General features: G+C 34.1%; 1 protein-coding gene across 3 annotated transcripts in view; it reads right to left on the bottom strand.

The window, feature by feature from the left end:
* The window catches only part of MBD5 (methyl-CpG binding domain protein 5), a 132,931-nt gene that overhangs the window by 25,021 nt on the left and 90,533 nt on the right, over positions 1-17,377 (bottom strand). For 2 of the 3 annotated variants that reach the window (XM_051985836.1, XM_051985835.1), the window contains 3 exons: positions 14,934-15,959; positions 12,926-13,137; positions 9,900-11,108 (listed from right to left, as the gene is read on the bottom strand). In XM_051985836.1, the coding sequence (XP_051841796.1) occupies positions 9,900-11,108; positions 12,926-13,137; positions 14,934-15,959 (2,447 nt within the window). The remainder of the gene's footprint in view (positions 1-9,899; positions 11,109-12,925; positions 13,138-14,933; positions 15,960-17,377) is intronic. The other variant, XM_051985837.1, reaches the window with a different exon arrangement.

Genomic DNA, 17,377 nt, shown 5'->3' with positions numbered 1-17,377 from the left:
AAGTCTTTTGTGTTTTTCTTTGGTTATTAAAAGTAGACAACCCTCGAAAGGGTCACACACTTACTTTAAGCATAAAAGAGTAGAGTTGAACTACAAGGCTTCGTAATTAGTGGGCTAGGGAAGGGAATAAGCGTTTACATGGCATCTCCTATGTGCCAGACACTGCGCTAAGGGCTGTTACAAATATTATCTTATTCTACTCTCATGATAATCCCACAAGGTAGGTACTATGAAAATCCCCGTTCTACAGTTGAGGAAACCGAGGCAAAGGAAGATAAAGTGACTTGTCACACAAGTATCTGGATTTCAAACTCCAGGGCCGGCTTTGTGCCCCCCACACCAGCGGCTCCTATGGGGGGAGGGACCTGGCTAGAAGCAGCAGCAGCAGCAGCAGCAGGCGCCCTCAGCTTTCCCAGAGCTCTGGTACCCTGCCCTCTAGAGGCCCCGCCCACTCTGCTCTCTATATAGCCCTCTCCTCCTCCTCCAGGCCCCATTCTTGCCTTCCTCTCCCTTCTCGCTGGTGGCCATCCTGCTCCGGGCCATGGGAGTGACAAGCGGCCTTCCCAAGCACTGGTAGGAACTTGCCCTCCACTGCGATGGAGTGTCCATGTGGGAATTCTGGGTAGGTTTTCCCACAGCAATATGCTTATGGGTGGAAGGGCCATTTTGTAGTACTCCTACTAAGGGATTTTATTGTTATTTGTTATTATTGAAGGAGGCAAACTTCTTGGTGAGAAAACTTCTTTTACTAATGCAAATAGTTGCTTTCTCTGCCACTGGGAGCTAGAGTGAGTTGTCTACAGCACTGAGAAATGAAATGCCTCGTGCAGGGATATACTGTCAATATGTCTGAGAGTCAGGACTGGAAATCGGGCCTTCCTGGTTTTGAAGCTGCATTACTGTACTATGCTGTAAACTTCAGCCACATTATGTATTAAAGAGACTGGCCTAAGAATCTTGGCACCATTTATATAGCATTGTTTCTACAGAAAAAAGCAATCTATTTCTGAATAAAAACAAGTGTGTTTTTAGATCTTGTTTCCAAATTAAGGACTGCCTCTGACTAAATATGTGGCTATTTTTAATGAGTAATTGACAACTCTATACCATTGGTTTTACCCATTAGAAGTCTGAAATGCTTACATTCAGGTGCTGGCTTTTGGTGGGACAAGTTGAAAGGCTATTTCATTTCTGAATTCATATTCCATGCGCATGTTCTTTGATGTATCTCTAATCTACATATACATAAAATACTTGTATGCTTTTTATTTTTAAAACTTACTCATAAAAATGCATTTTTTTTAACTTAGTGATTCTTTATTGTGATTTCTGTTTTGGACTGATCAATGGGGTCATGAATCTAGACTCACTATGGTAATCTAGGGTATACACTGTGGTAGAGAAGTAAGATTTTTATGTGCTCTCAGGGCATACATTATTGGACCTGGAAACTGAGTTAACTTTTTTAGGATTTCATGATAATATGTGGTGAAAGAACTTATTAAGTGATAGTCTAGTTACAGGATGTAATCTGTAAAATTTTTAATTTGCTCTTTGTAAGCAAAACATATGCTTAATTATAAATTATGCTTTGCATATTCATAATTTATGGAGAAATCTTAAAATTTTGGGGGTATTTTACTTTGATAAGAGCTGCCATAGAGAGAGTAAATGTGACTGAAATATCATATGGTACCTTTTTTTTTTTTTTTTTTGTCATGAAGCCATGAATTTTATTTTCTAATCAGGAGAAAGGGAAGGAAGAAATACATCTTTAACCAGATCCTTCTTATGTGCCAGGCACTATGCTTAAGTGATTTAAAAAATATCTCATTTAATTCTCACAATAACCCTTGAGCATAGGAAGTATTATTTTATTCCCATCTTATAGATGAGAAAACTGAGACAAAAAAAGAGGTTAAAATAACTTGCTGAGGTAATAGCTAGTAAATATCCCAGGACGGACTTGCAGGTCTTCACATGGTATATTTTAATGGAAAAAGATGGAACTTACTCGATTTCTAAAGCTGTACTTTTTACTTTTATCACAGTTATATACCTTCCAAACTACCAAAATTCCTGTCATTTTCAATGAAATAATTTTACAAATTTGAACTGAAAGGAAAGCGAGGGAAGCAATACATTCAAAGCAACATCTTCTGAAAAGTTGCCCGAGTTGTTCCTAAGATAATCTGACTTCAAGCTGTAGAAGAAAAAACAATAAACTAAAAGTTCAGTTAATTTCCTAATTAAAACGTTAGGAAACCTAAGTTCTATTTCCAGACAAACTAAGGATTTATGTGCACTTGGCCTCAGTTTCTGCATTATAAAAATTTATAAGGTTTACCTGGTCAAAGACATATAGTGGTGTGACTCTGAGCAAATCATATAACCCTGTCTGCCTTAGTTCCTTATCTGTGAAATGAGTTGGAGAAGGGAATGGCAAATCATTCCATTATCACTGCGAAGAAAATCCAAAGGAGATCACAAAGAGCTGGACCCAACTGAAAGTACCAAATAACAACAAAGCTCTTTTTATCTTTAAAACCTTGTAATTCTCTGGGCCAGGTTTATACTGAAGAAAATGCCAACTGATCAACAAATATTTCCTAAGTCTAGTTGCTAGTCACTGGAGATATATATAAAATCAAGACTTATAGATAAGTAAATGTAGGGAAGAGAAATGGGAAGAGAACAAGCATTTATTATTAAGTGCATAGTATGTGCCAGGCACAATGCTAAGCACTTCTTACAAATATAATCTCATGTTATCCTAACGATAACCCTGGGAGATAGATGCTATTATTATTTCTACTTTTTTTTTTTTTAAGGTTAAGGAAATTAGGATAGAGGTTAAATGACTTGCCCAGGGTCACACAGGGAGTGAGTGTCTGGGGCCACATTTGAACTTAATTCTTCTTGATTCCAGGTCATGCACTCTATTTAATAAAGGACAATGATAAATAATAAATGAGGACAATAATAGCATATCTCTTAATATTTGTAAAATACTTAGCACAGTTGTTGGAACACAGTAGATGCCTAATAAATGCTTTCCCCTTTCCTTTCTAAATATGATATATATGTTACAAAAATACACAGTGATTGGGGTGGAGCTACCCATAAATAGAGAAGACAAGAAAGGCCTCTTAAAGGAGGAAGCACTTGAATGTTGCCTTGAAATGAATAATGGACTCCAAGATGTAGAGGTGAAAAAGGAGAGCATTCCAGGCCTGGGGATGGCACCTGCTAAGGCCTGCAGGTAGAAGATAATCTATAAGAAAGTAGTCTATAGTACATCAAATGGTTTCTGGGGAAAATGCTGTGTAAGCAATCTGGAAAAACAAGCTAGACTATGAAATGTTTTAAACGCTAAATAGGACATTGTACTTTATCCTACATGAAAATGGGAAGCCTTTTCTCTTGAGCAGAAGTGTGACCTGATCATACCTGTATTTTAGAAATGTACATGCACATACACAGAGGACTGAAAAAGGCAGAGACTGGGCACTGGAAGATCAAATAGGGACTCTAGTACTAGTCTAGGCAGGGGGTGATGAAGACCTAGATCAGAGGTGTCAAACATGTGACTGATAGTAGTCCTGAGTGTTGTTGGAAGCAAATTAAATTCTAACTGGAAAATATTTAACAAATAAATAAAAATACAACAAGATATAGATAATATTAACCCATGGTTTTCTAAGTCAATAGGCTGCCTCCACCGGCATCTTTATATATGCTTTAGTAGCCCCAGTTTCTGTTTGAGTTTGATACCCCTGACCTCAACGATGGGAACTGCAGCATGAGTAAAGGGAGATAGAGAGAAGAAACATCAGTAATGAAAATGAAACTCGCAAGGCTTGGAAAATGGCTGGAGACTGAGGGTAAAGGACCGTGAAGGGTGGAGGAAAATTCCAAGGCCCTGACCCTGGGTTATGAGGGAAATGGTAGTGCCTTTGATAGAAATAAAGAGGTGATGAGGAATCGGCTTATTTTGTTTTACTCAGCAATTATTTATTAAGTGCTTAGTATGCACTAGGCAATGCACTAAGCCCTAAGGATAAAAAGAAAGATAAAAAAACAATCTTTGGTTTGGGAGAATTGAAGGAAGGTCTCTTAGACATACTGAGTGTGGCATCTCTACGGAATGTACAGGCAAGGATATCAAGGAGGCAGTTGGTACTGGAGCTCAGAATTAGATGGAAAGATCTAGGAGTCATTCATATGGAGATGATAGTTGAATTTATGGGAACATATTAAATCACAAAGTCCAGAGTAAAGCACTGTTATTAGGTGTAGGAATTAAGAAATAATCAGGAGGTAGGAAAGTAGAAACAACAAATAGAGAAACTGAGCTGAAGAGTTAGCACTCATTGCCTCAGAAAATGACTGTCAATGAATGCTAATTTTTCAGCTCAGCACAAATAAAATCTCTAATCTTTGTTTATGCTGACTTACCTTTCATTTAAAAAATCTTTTCTATCTTTTCTCAATTTCTTTCTTTTTCATTTTGCTATTACTCTTGATATCTAAACTTTGCACTTTAGTCTTTTTTCCTTGATTCTCTTCTGTTCAAGGAGATCTTGTTGACATAGTACTTCACATTCTGAGTATTGCCATTTAAAATGAAGTTATATCCAAATTGTCAGAAAACTAGATTTCCATTTCTAATTGATGCAATATTATTCCAAAGAGTCTGGTTGGTCTTTGAACTCAGAGATTACTTGATGGCAGTTAGGGAAAAAATCATTTACATACATATAAACAAATATAAATATTTTTTCCCATACACACATCAAAAAGATACTATTTTTCAACATAGATGTGCTAAGAAATCATGATCAGTAATTAAGACATAGCAACAGTGTTTTTATAAACCATGATCCTGAACCATTATTTCATTATACAATTTTCATATTTAAGATCTTTATCACAGTTTTTAAGTGAGCTGTTCCTTGAATGAGGTCAGCTGAATTCTCGGGTTATGTTCTTTATATTGTCAACATATTTAACTCTGAATTGGCTAAAAAAAGGACCTAAAACCTACTTTAATAGGGAGTTTAATTAGGATGAGACAATGTTTATCTAGAATTGTGAATACTGCTGATCGTTTAATCTCTGCCTAGCAAAAATAAATGAGCTTTATCAGGGGAAACAGTTAAAATAGAATATAAAAAGAAAGGACTAAATAAGATGAACATTTTAAGGAACATTATTAATTTCAAACACTATTACAAATACACGAAAGATATATTTCACAGTACCGATTGTCACTAATTGTCCAACCAAGCAAACAGACCAAAATGCATTCCAAAAAAACAATTTAGCACACTGTTCAACCTCAACCTCTAACTCTTCTATCCTCCTCATTTTGTTCAATTGGGCTTTAGTAGAAATATATATCAATTTAGGATCAACTTTTGGACCAAAAGGCCCATGTACAAAATAGTCAAAAAATGATTCAAATGGAGAAAGCAAAATATTCTTTTTTAAAATAATAATTTATAAAGCAACACTATTTTCCACTCAGCCTTTATTCTGAAGCTACATCATCATATGAAAATGATACTGGCTTTTCAAAAACTATTCCAGAATTTAAAAATTTTACTAAATGGTAAAGGTGCCAAATGTAGGCTGAGCAATAGATTGTATGTCTGCAATCTAATGACTATTTCAGTTAAGTTCAGAGAATCATCAAAAGATGGCTATTTTTCCTTTGGCAAAGTATTTCATGAAAATATTCTAAGGTGTGGAAGGAGGATCCACACTGATTAAATTGTGTATCTTTGTAAGTACTAAAGTAAAATAATGTTTTATAGTTAAATAAATAATGTTGGAAGATCCCCAAGATGGTGATTGAGTATATGACATTTTTTTTTTCAGAAAAGTGAGAACAGGTGTTATAATAAACTATAAAAATTACAAATAACAGGATTTTAAAACGTGATAAAGTGACATGTTAAAAATCCTATTGTTAGGAAATATGGAGCGTTCTAAAAGCTTAATGTTCAGGAAAATGATAATTCTACTACATTTAACATTAAAATCTAATGTTACCCTTAATGCAGTGTGGTGCTTTCAATATCTGGAGAGCATGTCAAGAAGATTGGCAAGCTCCATCAGACAGACCTGAGACTACCAATACAATTTGAAAACATGGAGAAGTACTAAGATAGATGTAGCACTCTTTAGGTATCAACTAGCAATTTTAATTATTACAACACATTTGTTCTATTCAGTGGTATTTGGTAGGCTTATAAATATAACCCCTGCTCTCTCTTTTCTGTAGATATCAGGAAATAATAATAGCCAACATTGATATGGTGCTTCAGCTATATAAGAGTCTGTTAGGAAAATGAATAGGAATAAAGTAGATGGAATCTGGGTGATTCTTTCTAAAGGTCAAGGTGGCATGGCAACAACCTCTGAGTCAGAAGGACTCAAGATGAGGCCCAAAACTACTTTGGACAAACCTAACTGTGTGACCTCTCACTTCCCTAGGCAATTTTCTAACAAGTCAAGTTACATATCTGTATTGCTGGAAAGAAGGAGATAGATAGAAAAGAAAGCACAAGTTTAGATGGGGAAAAGCTATTCTTAATAATCCACAGTCTTTTATAATTTTCGTCATTCTAGCCTTTTAAGAATCTTTCATAAAACCTCAACACAACATTTCAATGTTAACAACTACATTTCTCCCCCAAAATCCCCAACTCTTTCAACATAACGTTTATAAAACCGTGTTAAATTGTAAGAATATTTACTATTGTACAGGTACTCAAGTTATTTATATATATGTGTATATATATATATATATTCACACACATACATATATACATATATGTGTATATCTTACCAAAATGAAATGCCCTTGAAATTTTACATCCTGTAAACTTTGTGATGCTAAGACTTCTTAAAAGAAGTCAGGCCTTCTGATTATGACAGGGACTTGTGAACACAACTATTATTTAAGATTTCTAGTTTGATTGCAATTGTATCTCATCAGCAAAGCAATATTAATATGGATTGAAGCCTTGGAAATGAAAATTCCTACAATACCTAAAAGAGTTCTTAGTGCATTTTAAATATTCAATAAATATCTGTTAACCAATGAATATTAGATGTTTAAAAATGGAATTCTACCAGGTTATAAAAACACAGAAACAGATACATAATGGATTGATTTTTCATTATAAAAGAATTCCTTTAATTTTTCTCTTTAAACCAGCATTTATAAACAAAGTCATGAGTGAAAAGTTTTGGGGGGTAAGTTTAATAGAGTGTTTCATGTCTAATTATTATCATTTACTGCTGAGGTTTGTTGATTTAAAAGTTTTTATACCTAGTTAGAAGAACTAATGATGACATCATTAACCTCAGGAGGTATCACTTTACCTGGCATTCTGGCAAAGAATGGGAGGGGACAAATGGTGAATTTAGAGGTAAGTTTTTTTTGGTAATAATGTAATAGGAAGTAGCAATAGTTACTAGTTCAAAGATAAAATAAATTTATTGAATGCTCTTTGGGCAGTAATACTTATTTTTTTAACCTGCAAAAGGAAGGAGAATGTCTGAGAATATCTTAGTATTTATAAAAAGCTTGGTATTGTTGAGCATTGTAAAATGCTTTATCCTGTTCTTTTAATAATGGATAAATATTTGATTTAAATTATAAATATTTGGATGTAAATTATAATTTTCTTTTAAATGGTGAGAAAGGGAAGAGAATAAGCATTTATATACAGCCTACAATTTGTTAGGTACTATTAGGTGCTTTAAAAATAATTATTACTTCATTTGATCCTCATAAAAATCCTGGAGATGCTAGTATTATCCATATTTTATATGTTAAGAAACTGAAGCACATGGAGGTTAAGATGGTTGATGCTGGATTTGAACTCAGGATTTCCGGATTCCAGGTTTACCACTCACCATGCCATCAGTTACTTCCAAGTATGTACTTGAAAAAGGTTTGCTATGTTTTTATCATAGTGGGGTAAAAAGCTTTTCCTTGGGAATCATTGTCAGAAATTATAATGGAAATTAATGGAAATATTAAAATCTATAAATATTATAGTTAACATATTTTTGAGGAATATATTTATTGCAAAAGCAAATTATTAAATATTATAATCATTTGTTACTAAATTATTTTATGAAGACAATATTATTATGGTATTAGTATTGATTGAATTGCTTACTAACATGATGACAAACGTTTCTAGAATACCATTTATCAAATGATTTTTTTTTAAAAGTTTAAGTGATGATGTCCTTGAAAAGTTCATTTCCCTTAACATCTGCAAACACTTCAAGTCTGACTATAAGTTTGCAAATGCAAGTAAATCTGAGAGTTAGGTCCGATGTCTGAATACATTAAATACATTAAAGAGTAAAAAAAAAAAAAAAAAACAAAACCCTTTATTTTGTAGAGAAGAAGCAACATTACTTAAGCTAGACATCTATGAATGAAAAAATGGGTTTCAGGGAGAGAGCAAAAGCTGTATTATTTCTTATACTTTTTTTCTGAAGTCATTCATTTATACTAAAGACTTGTCATACAATGACAGCAAAGTGTTTTGTTCTAAATCTTTTGTTTGTAGTGATTCTATTTGTATGACAAAAGTCCTTTTTAGTTGTACCTAATTATTTACTGTACAGACTGGAGAATAATAACATTTGGTTTATCAGCTTAAAGAATAGATTGTCTCAAATCTCAGAGGGATTGGAAAATAAAATGTTTTGCAAACTGAAGTACTGAATTATCTTCTTATCGAAGCTAGACCCATCATTACCACACATTGTCCTAAGAAGTATATTTTAGTTATCTCTTACTTGTAAAACATTCAACTATATGTCAAGATTTTAGAGACAGACTTCTTGTGAGGATGAAATATTTCTAGTTTTCTGCCACCAGATCTACGTGAATCATAAATCTGAATTGGGCTGAGTCAGTTTTATACCATGAATTTAAGAAAAAGATATAATAGCAGTCCTTTTCATATCCATAAAAACTTCTTGAAAGATTTAGATATATATTTAAATATATTTTAAAATTTATTTAAATTTAAATAGATATATATTTAAATATATTTTCCCATCATACATGTGACACCTGTACCATTATCTGTTTCTAGTAGGAAACATATTTTTTCCCCTACCAGTTTTTAAGCTCATTTTTAAACTTAACAAATTGAATCAATGCTTTCATATGTGGAAAAAAAGGTCTGAGGTCTCATACTAATTTCTTCTAAATTGAACAGTAGCTCAGGAAGGCGTTTTCATTTAATTTATATGATTGAGTTGAGTTAATCAGATCCAGACTACAACTCTAAATACTTCCATATGTTAGAAAGGGGTAGGATTTTTCCTATAAAGAGATACCATTCAGAACATAGAAAATACCTCCAGTATAATGTTAACGTTATTTAACTCCTCTCTTCTGCTTTATACATCATACTAGGAAAAAAAATGGAGAGACTGGTAATAAAGTTGACTATCTTATGAAACTGGGGAGGGCACGATACTTCTGGATCTCCAAAAGCTTCTTAATCCTGCCATTAAAACTTACTTTTCCTCCAGTCCCTTTGCATGACACCCAGGTTCTGGTGGATGTCACTGAGTTAGGTATACATATATAATTAGAATCCCAGGTGGGAGGCTCCTTGAACCTTCTCAGTTCTAGAAATGCTATTTATTTCACCACTCACTTCATTTTGGTCATTATAATCACCTCTTCATTTATACTCCAATTTCATGGAGAAAAAGAAACACAATGAGTTTAAGAAGAAACACAATTTCAACTGCTATAAAACTGACCATAAAAGTGACATCAAGCAACAATTGACTGATAAACAAGGCTGGCATTGACAATAAGTATAACAGAGAGATTGGTATACCTTCCCTTCCTCAGTGTTTTGTTGACATGAATTGTGAACTTCTTCTTCTCGTACTAATTTGCCGGGCCATGAAGTTAGTCCTTTGATTTGGCCCCAGACCAAGTCGCCAACATTAAACGTCCTTGGTCTATAATGTATTAATTCATTTGAAGAAGGGGACTCTGGGTTCCTTAGGTCATCTTCACTACTAATGCTTTTAGCATCCGAAGGGCTAGGCACACACCCATTAATGCTTTTGGCATTAAAATCTCCATTAAAATGGATATAGTCTTTAACTAGAGAACTTTCCAAGCTATTTGAGGAACTTGGAGATTGCTCCTCCATGACTAGATCTTGCTTTGAAGCACTCAGCAATTCTCCAAACCCCCTGCTCTGTTGAGGCCTATTTCCATTAATATGTGCACATCTTTCCACAGTGTTCTCCAGTCTCTCCTTAAAACTCATCATAGTTCTTTTGTAGTTGTTATACCTGAAATTTTCTTCCAACATTTTATCCCCTTGACAGTTTCTTTGTGGTAACAGAATTGGATGCTGTTCTCCTGTAAGTAATGGCAGTGTGGAGACATTATTGGGCCTTTCATGACAAGGACTACTATGGATATGGGTTGAGTGATCTAAAAACTCCTCACACTTCCATCTGTTTATCTCTCCACCAGGACTCTGCTCATCTTCCCACAGTTTTTTAGGTGTGTTGCAACCTGCTGATTTGAAATATTCAAATCCATCGCCCTCGCTTGCATTCTTCCCATGTTCCAGATTTTTGGGGAGGCGAGTCCCTCTTACATTCCTTAGCCTACTGTCATGATCTGCACCACCAATGTTTCTTCCATGAATTACTGCACTGACAGCACTAGAGAGATTTAATGGGTCACCAATTGAGGCAGTGAAGGCACTCATGGCACTCAAAGCTGGAATGGGGCTAATCTGAGTTGTACTGCTAACTGCAGTGGTGATGACAACTTGCATTCCTTTGCTTGCAGCATCTACAACTGCTTTGTAAATTGCATCTACGGAAGCATCACCCTGACCAGTCACATTGAGGCTATCCTTTGCCTGTTGTCCCAGTGTTGGCTCAGTTCTCTGTTGCAACTCGCAAGCTGTATCTTGGAAAGGAGGAAGTGTAGTGTTAGAATTCTCAGGAAGTGCTGTCAGACCACTTTGAGTGCTCATTCTTTTATTTAGGAGAGCTGCATCTTCCTGCATTCTCACCTTAAAGAAACATACAGAACAAACAGTGAGAGAGAAACAGTGGGGTCTTCACTGAGAGATATTTTAATTGATAATAAAGATGTAAAAATAAAGGAAACAGTGATAATAGATTCCAAAAATAATGTAGAAAGTGATAATATTTTATGTTATTACAATAAATAATACAATAAAAACAATAAATGAGATCAGTTTTGTTTTGGGTTTTTTTAAGATGTTAATGTTTTAATTCCTATTGACATCTCAACAGAGATCAACTTTGAGGAAAATAAATACAAAATGTTTATGTGATTGTTCTAAAAACTTACTGTCATATACTTGTTGATTAAGGATTTTTAGAGGGAAAGAACACAAAGGCAGCACTGTTCAAATTCAAATTTCAAATTCAAAAACACAAGAAGAAATTTTAAACAAATATTGATTCACTAAAATGGTAGGTTGGATTTTTTTTTAAATAGTGAAACATCAGATAGTTCTATTGCTGGCAATTCTGAGGTATTCAGATAAAAATAACATGAAATACACATCACAATATTCCCAACTATTCTGTAAGAGCTGACAAATTGTGTGAAAGTATATTAGTCATCCTGTATTATCACATATTTATTGTGATCAATTTCTTGTGCCAAGTTAAGAAGTTATAAGGAAAGCATAAGAAAAGATAAGTTTTTCCAAAAATCTTTGTTTAAAAAAAAAAAAATCAGATCAAGAACCTGATTTTTACTTGGAAGACTTAGAAAAAAGAACTAATAATCCAATTCATACAAAACCTTTTTATCATTTAATTCAAAACTTTTCTCTTCATTTTTCATTTTCCCCTAAAGTTGATGCTCCCTGAAGTCCCAAACAATTAAATTTTCCTGTTTTGCTTTATGGGCAAGATGCCTAAGTTACTAGTTGGTGTAGAGAACTAGTTAATGCAGAATTTGGAGAACAACTTGGGGCTGTTCTTCCTACTTACCTTTGGGGTGAAGGCAGGCCAGATCATAAATGTGTTTAGAAATACATGATGGCCTACACTTAATGCTGTTAGGGAGTGAGGGAAGAAGGGAGGGTTAAGGATATTTTCCCAACTTTATGCCCATAATGGATATTCCTCTGTGAGTTTACATTTCTTGTTCTCTTCCACAATATAGAAAAGAATTAAGTTAAAATATTTGTAAATTGTGATTTTTGAGTGTCTTCTTTTTATTTACAACCCAATTGTTCATTATATTGCATATTTCCAAATATTTTGATTTTACTTTTTTGAATGTCAACATTATCTACTTTGATTACAAATATTTCTTTATTATCATACTTTATTATTGTATATTAGCATCTTATTATAGTTTCTAACATCAATTATTCTAATAAAGGGAAATAACACATTTAACTGTTCAATCACAAACATTATTTCTTACTAAAATTATCAAGGAAGGAAAGGCAGTAGAGTCTAGTTTAGACTATGAGACTTGGAATTCAAGACCTTAGCTCTGCTATTCACTAGACTTTGAGGAAATTATTTAACCATTCTGGATTTCTTTTTGGCTTAATAAAATGAGGACCTACACATGACCATGGACACATACATATAAAATGAGGATATATATATAAAACATCCAACACATATACATGGCCTGTTCTCAGGAATATTTAGGAAAGGACTTTGTAATCTGAAAAACCCTGTAAAATGTAGGTTAAAGAATTTTACTGCTGCTGCTATGATTACTACTCCTGCTACTAAATCCTCTGCATCCCTCCTCACCTGCCTACCCCACTCCACCAACTACACTACACTAATATTGTTATCAAATAACTAGAAAACAACTATAAGGTACCTGAAAGTTTTGAAACAGACAAGCCATAGGATTTGAGCTGTTGCCTGAACCAGGAATTGTGGGCTGTCCTTGAAACGTCTGAAGATTCTGGTAGCCATGGAGGAGTTGCTGCTGTTGCTGATTTGAAGTAAACATTTGATTGCTGTTTAATAGTGACTGTAGATGAGTCAGTTGATGGTTATTCAAAGTATTGTTTATTGATGACATGTCACCTGTAGTTTCAAAAACACAAAGATGTAAGTCAAACGTCATTTATGGAAAAAATTCTTAAGCTTATGTTTGTGACCAGAGCCATTCCTGAATCAAATACTAAATGCTGGAATTACACAGGTAATAATTTTTTTTTTTTGCCCTCTCTCAATTCTCAGAAAGATATAAGGGATGATTGCATATGATATTCACATCTTATAGGCACTACTTCGGATCACCTTTTCTTTTAATCTTCCATTTGATCAAAACTTATAAAAATTTGGAGGAATTTTTTAATTAAAACTATTTTTAAAACTTCCTCAAATTTTTGGATGTTGTATTTAAAAGCTTTTAGAAACTATGAAAACATTAAACTGCTTGTCAATTTAACTATGAAAACATTAAGCTGCGTGTCAATTTGTGCTCACTTGAAAATGCACTTGTGCAATGTTTTGCTTATCAAGTTCATTGGTAAAGCCCCAATCTTTAATTGATGCCAAACAAAATCAAACAATTTGGAAATCTGCATTTTTGGTAGGAAAAGTAAAAAAAGTTATTTACAATTTTTTTTTTTTAAGGTGAGCTAGCATCACAGTAGGGAAAAGCTTTTCTTTATGATTATATTTTAAAATTAATTATTATGTAATCAGGTGGGAATTACTTAGTAAGTAAATTTGTTTTTTAAAATTTATTTACTTTTAATTTATGGAATAAAACAAGCATTTCCACAATACAGTATAATAAAAAAAGAAGACTGCACATTAAACTGCAAATCTATTTTTGAACTTACTTTAAATACCCCAAATTAACCTAACTTGAAATTGATAAACACCCGTGATTGAGGTCAAGATTTTAGGAATTTTCCTATAGGTTGAAAAATGGTGATTTTAACTGAGCGTGGTAGCATATGCTTATAAGCTTAGTTACTGGGGACACTGAGAGTGATAGATTGGCGAGGATAACAGTACCAAGTTGAAAATGGAACAGGTCAAAGCTCCAATGCTGATCAGTAAACAAGACTTCTACCTTGGATATGATAGGAGATCCAATTTTTACAATTGTGACTCTGTAATGCTTTTTTTAGCTCATTCAACAAGTAGACTCAATGATTCTGATTTCAATGTCAAAAATGGAATTATGATTAAATGTAAATTGTTTGTCTACAAATCTGAAACTGCTAACTAATACTTCTTTTGGTTTCTGGAGGGATGTATCTACATGAATCATTGAAAAAACATAAGAAAGACATGGAAAAGAAAAATATCTGAAGAAAGCTAGTGGCAGCATCTATTGAGGCAGTTAGTTACCTTGAACTTGTGCAAGTTTGTAATTTGGGTGCTTTATATGTGATTTTGCAGGTTGTACACTTAATTTTTATTTATTTTATGTTCCTTTGGGAGAGATGCCTTTGAACTATTCCAGTTTAAAATGCAGGACTCGTACTAACCCTGTGATGCCACAATAAATACAAGTAAAATCAAAGACTGTTAAAACGCACCTGTGTTTTAGTATTTGAAAATAATAGTTATCTGACTATTGATTCATGGTAGGTTTATATTTAGGTGGTATCAAAATTATTAGACAAAACAAAACAAATTCAAAAATGATATTTAAATATTGCTGGAATTAGGGAGGGGAAAAAAGTAATTTTAAAATGTGTTTGGTTACACTTGTGTGTTTTAGTTTTTAGTCTGTAAGCTATCTGTGACAAAACAAAAGCATGACTTACACTAGGTGTGACAAAATGGAGTTTTTAAAAAGGAGAAATTAGAATTAAAAAAATGTCTTTTGTAAAAATCTGTGAAAACATTTAACTTACCAAGCAGACCCGTCCCCAGTAGAGGGTTAAGTAGCTGTGGCACCACAGAGTTACTGTTGAGTTTAGTTGGACCAGGTGTATTCCCAGCATTATTAGATATGTTCAGCAATGTTTCTGCCATTGACACCACTGCTGTCCCACCAAGTGTTGAGACAGTCAGTGCTGCCACTGCTGATGATGTAGTGGTTGTGGTAGTGGTTGCCTGGGAGGAGGTTGCTATGGAAACCTCTGGATGATTAGCAGTGTTGCCCGATGCCGAGTTCAGGACACCTCCCAACAGCTGGGGATTCAAGGCCATTAATCCTGAGGCCCCAGTGACAGCAGGGAGGAGCAGGGGGTTAGAAGTAGTGTCACTGCCTGAAAAGCTTGGTAAAGGGTTCCCCAGGGGGTTGGTTAAAAGGGTCTCAGCTCTGTTGCTGTCTGACTGACTGCTTGGCAAATGGTCTGGTGGGGTTGTCATCTGGGTTAATGAGGGTAAAGGGTTATTTTGCTGTTGCAACAGATCTGAGATGGTCAAATTGAAAGATGGCAGGGGAAGCATGGCAGCTGCTTGGGCTTGGTTTTGAAGCAGGGCGGCTAAGAGCTGAAAATGAACAGGTTGCAATACCTGCCCGTCCACGTCAGCGGAGAGAAAAGCTAAAGCAGCGTTTACATTCGGGTTGAGAAAACCTAAAGGGTTGAGGTTGACCTCAGACTTGCCTTCTCCAGCTGAAGGCTGCAGGATATTTAATAGATTCTGGTTTAGGAGATGCTGCTGATTCACTGGAAGAGAGATAGGTAGAGAACTGAGGAGGCTGGGGTTCAAAGGGTGTGGAAGATTGTTGTTTGAAGGGCTGTTTTGTGGAAAATGAAGTGCATGCTCCTGGCCAACAAAAGGAAAATCGCTCCCAATGGGCAGCTGACTCTGCAGTGGGGTTCCTGCGGCAGTAGTAACTATCACACCGTCCTGAAGAACAGATGTTGTCTTTGTGATGGCGGGTTGGTTGGTGCCAGCTATGGCTATGGACGATGACGGTCCTGAACCTCCTAAAATACAAAACCAACCAAAATTAGTTATGACTATTAAAGGAGAAGGCACCATAACGGTTATGAATGAGAACCGTCTCTTATAATCCAGAGTAGCATAATCTCATCAATGTGAACTCTGTAATGATGACAATAAGGTTACTTTTGCTTTTTGAACCTATTCAAAGGACAAGTCTTAAAGGACTTTTCACATTAAGAAATGGATTGCTAACTTAAAGCAAATTTTATGAAAAGGTAGAATTTTGTTAGCAGTCTAAGTTACCATGTCTATTTGGATATAATATGACTTAATTTCTTCACGAATACATCAGAACAGGTTTTTTTTTTTTTTTCCTCCCCTCCCAGCAACAGCTAAGTAGTTTATCTGATAGATACAGGCTGTGCATTTGTTATTCAACTTTGACACTAAAAAGAGTATGAAAGAAAGAAGAATGTCTCACAAAATTTTAATATGCATTTTTTCCCCTTTGATTTTGTTACAAAATGCCTATCTTATGCCCCCTGCAGCCACATCCCATCTTAAATTTTTATTAATTAGTAGGAAAGTTTTAGTTAGGTAGGAAAGGTTCATGCATCTGATATTGTGAATCAGAAAATAGCACATTTTTTCTAACATTCTTTAGGTGCTAAAATAATTTCAAATAAATTATTTCAAACTTCTGTCTCCTGATTTTTTCCATTTATTTAATTAGATTATTGCTAAAAATATTTTTTAGGAAAATTGGGCTGACAAAATGATATTTTTCACTAATTCAAACTGGCTTACCTTAAAAACTCAGATTTAATGGGGTTTAACTATATATCCTTTCTTATTTTAATAAATACTTATTGATTAATTATATAGGTAATTAAAGTAATGCCAGTGACTTCATATTTTAAACTGAAAAGTTGCTTTGAATAATTATAAATATAATTTCATAAGCATTACACTAAAACATGTTGTATTAATCTTCTAGAGTCATCCATAAAAGCCCTGCTTGTATTTTCCATAATATAAATGTCACAGATATATAATTTATTACTATTATGTGTTTGTTTTAAATAAGTTTATTTTTTCATTGAATTGTAGCCTAAATCTCAGTATTTTTGAATTATATTGTTTGGTTACTTCATTAAAACAGCTATTTTCAAAAGAAGAATAAGGTTGAGCCAATATTAATACATATGTAAACCCATTAATATATTTGTTGTATCTTAAAAGGTCAATAAAAATGGACACACGCTCTCCCTTTCTCTCTCTCTCTCTCTCCCCCCATATATATATATGTATATATATATATATTTGTTCAAGTACTTAGGAAACAGTGGCAAATAACAGGGATACCCAAAGTGTTTTAACAAAAGGATTCTAGAGAAAACAAGACAGGGAAAGACATTAAATTCACAAGTCATAATGAGTTTTTTTTTTTAAATACAAA

Source organism: Antechinus flavipes, chromosome 3, assembly GCF_016432865.1.
Source record: "Antechinus flavipes isolate AdamAnt ecotype Samford, QLD, Australia chromosome 3, AdamAnt_v2, whole genome shotgun sequence".
Classification (NCBI taxonomy): Eukaryota; Metazoa; Chordata; class Mammalia; order Dasyuromorphia; family Dasyuridae; genus Antechinus; species Antechinus flavipes.
The sequence above is the reverse complement of the archived record's forward strand: the minus strand, read 5'-3'. Positions and strand labels throughout refer to the sequence as shown.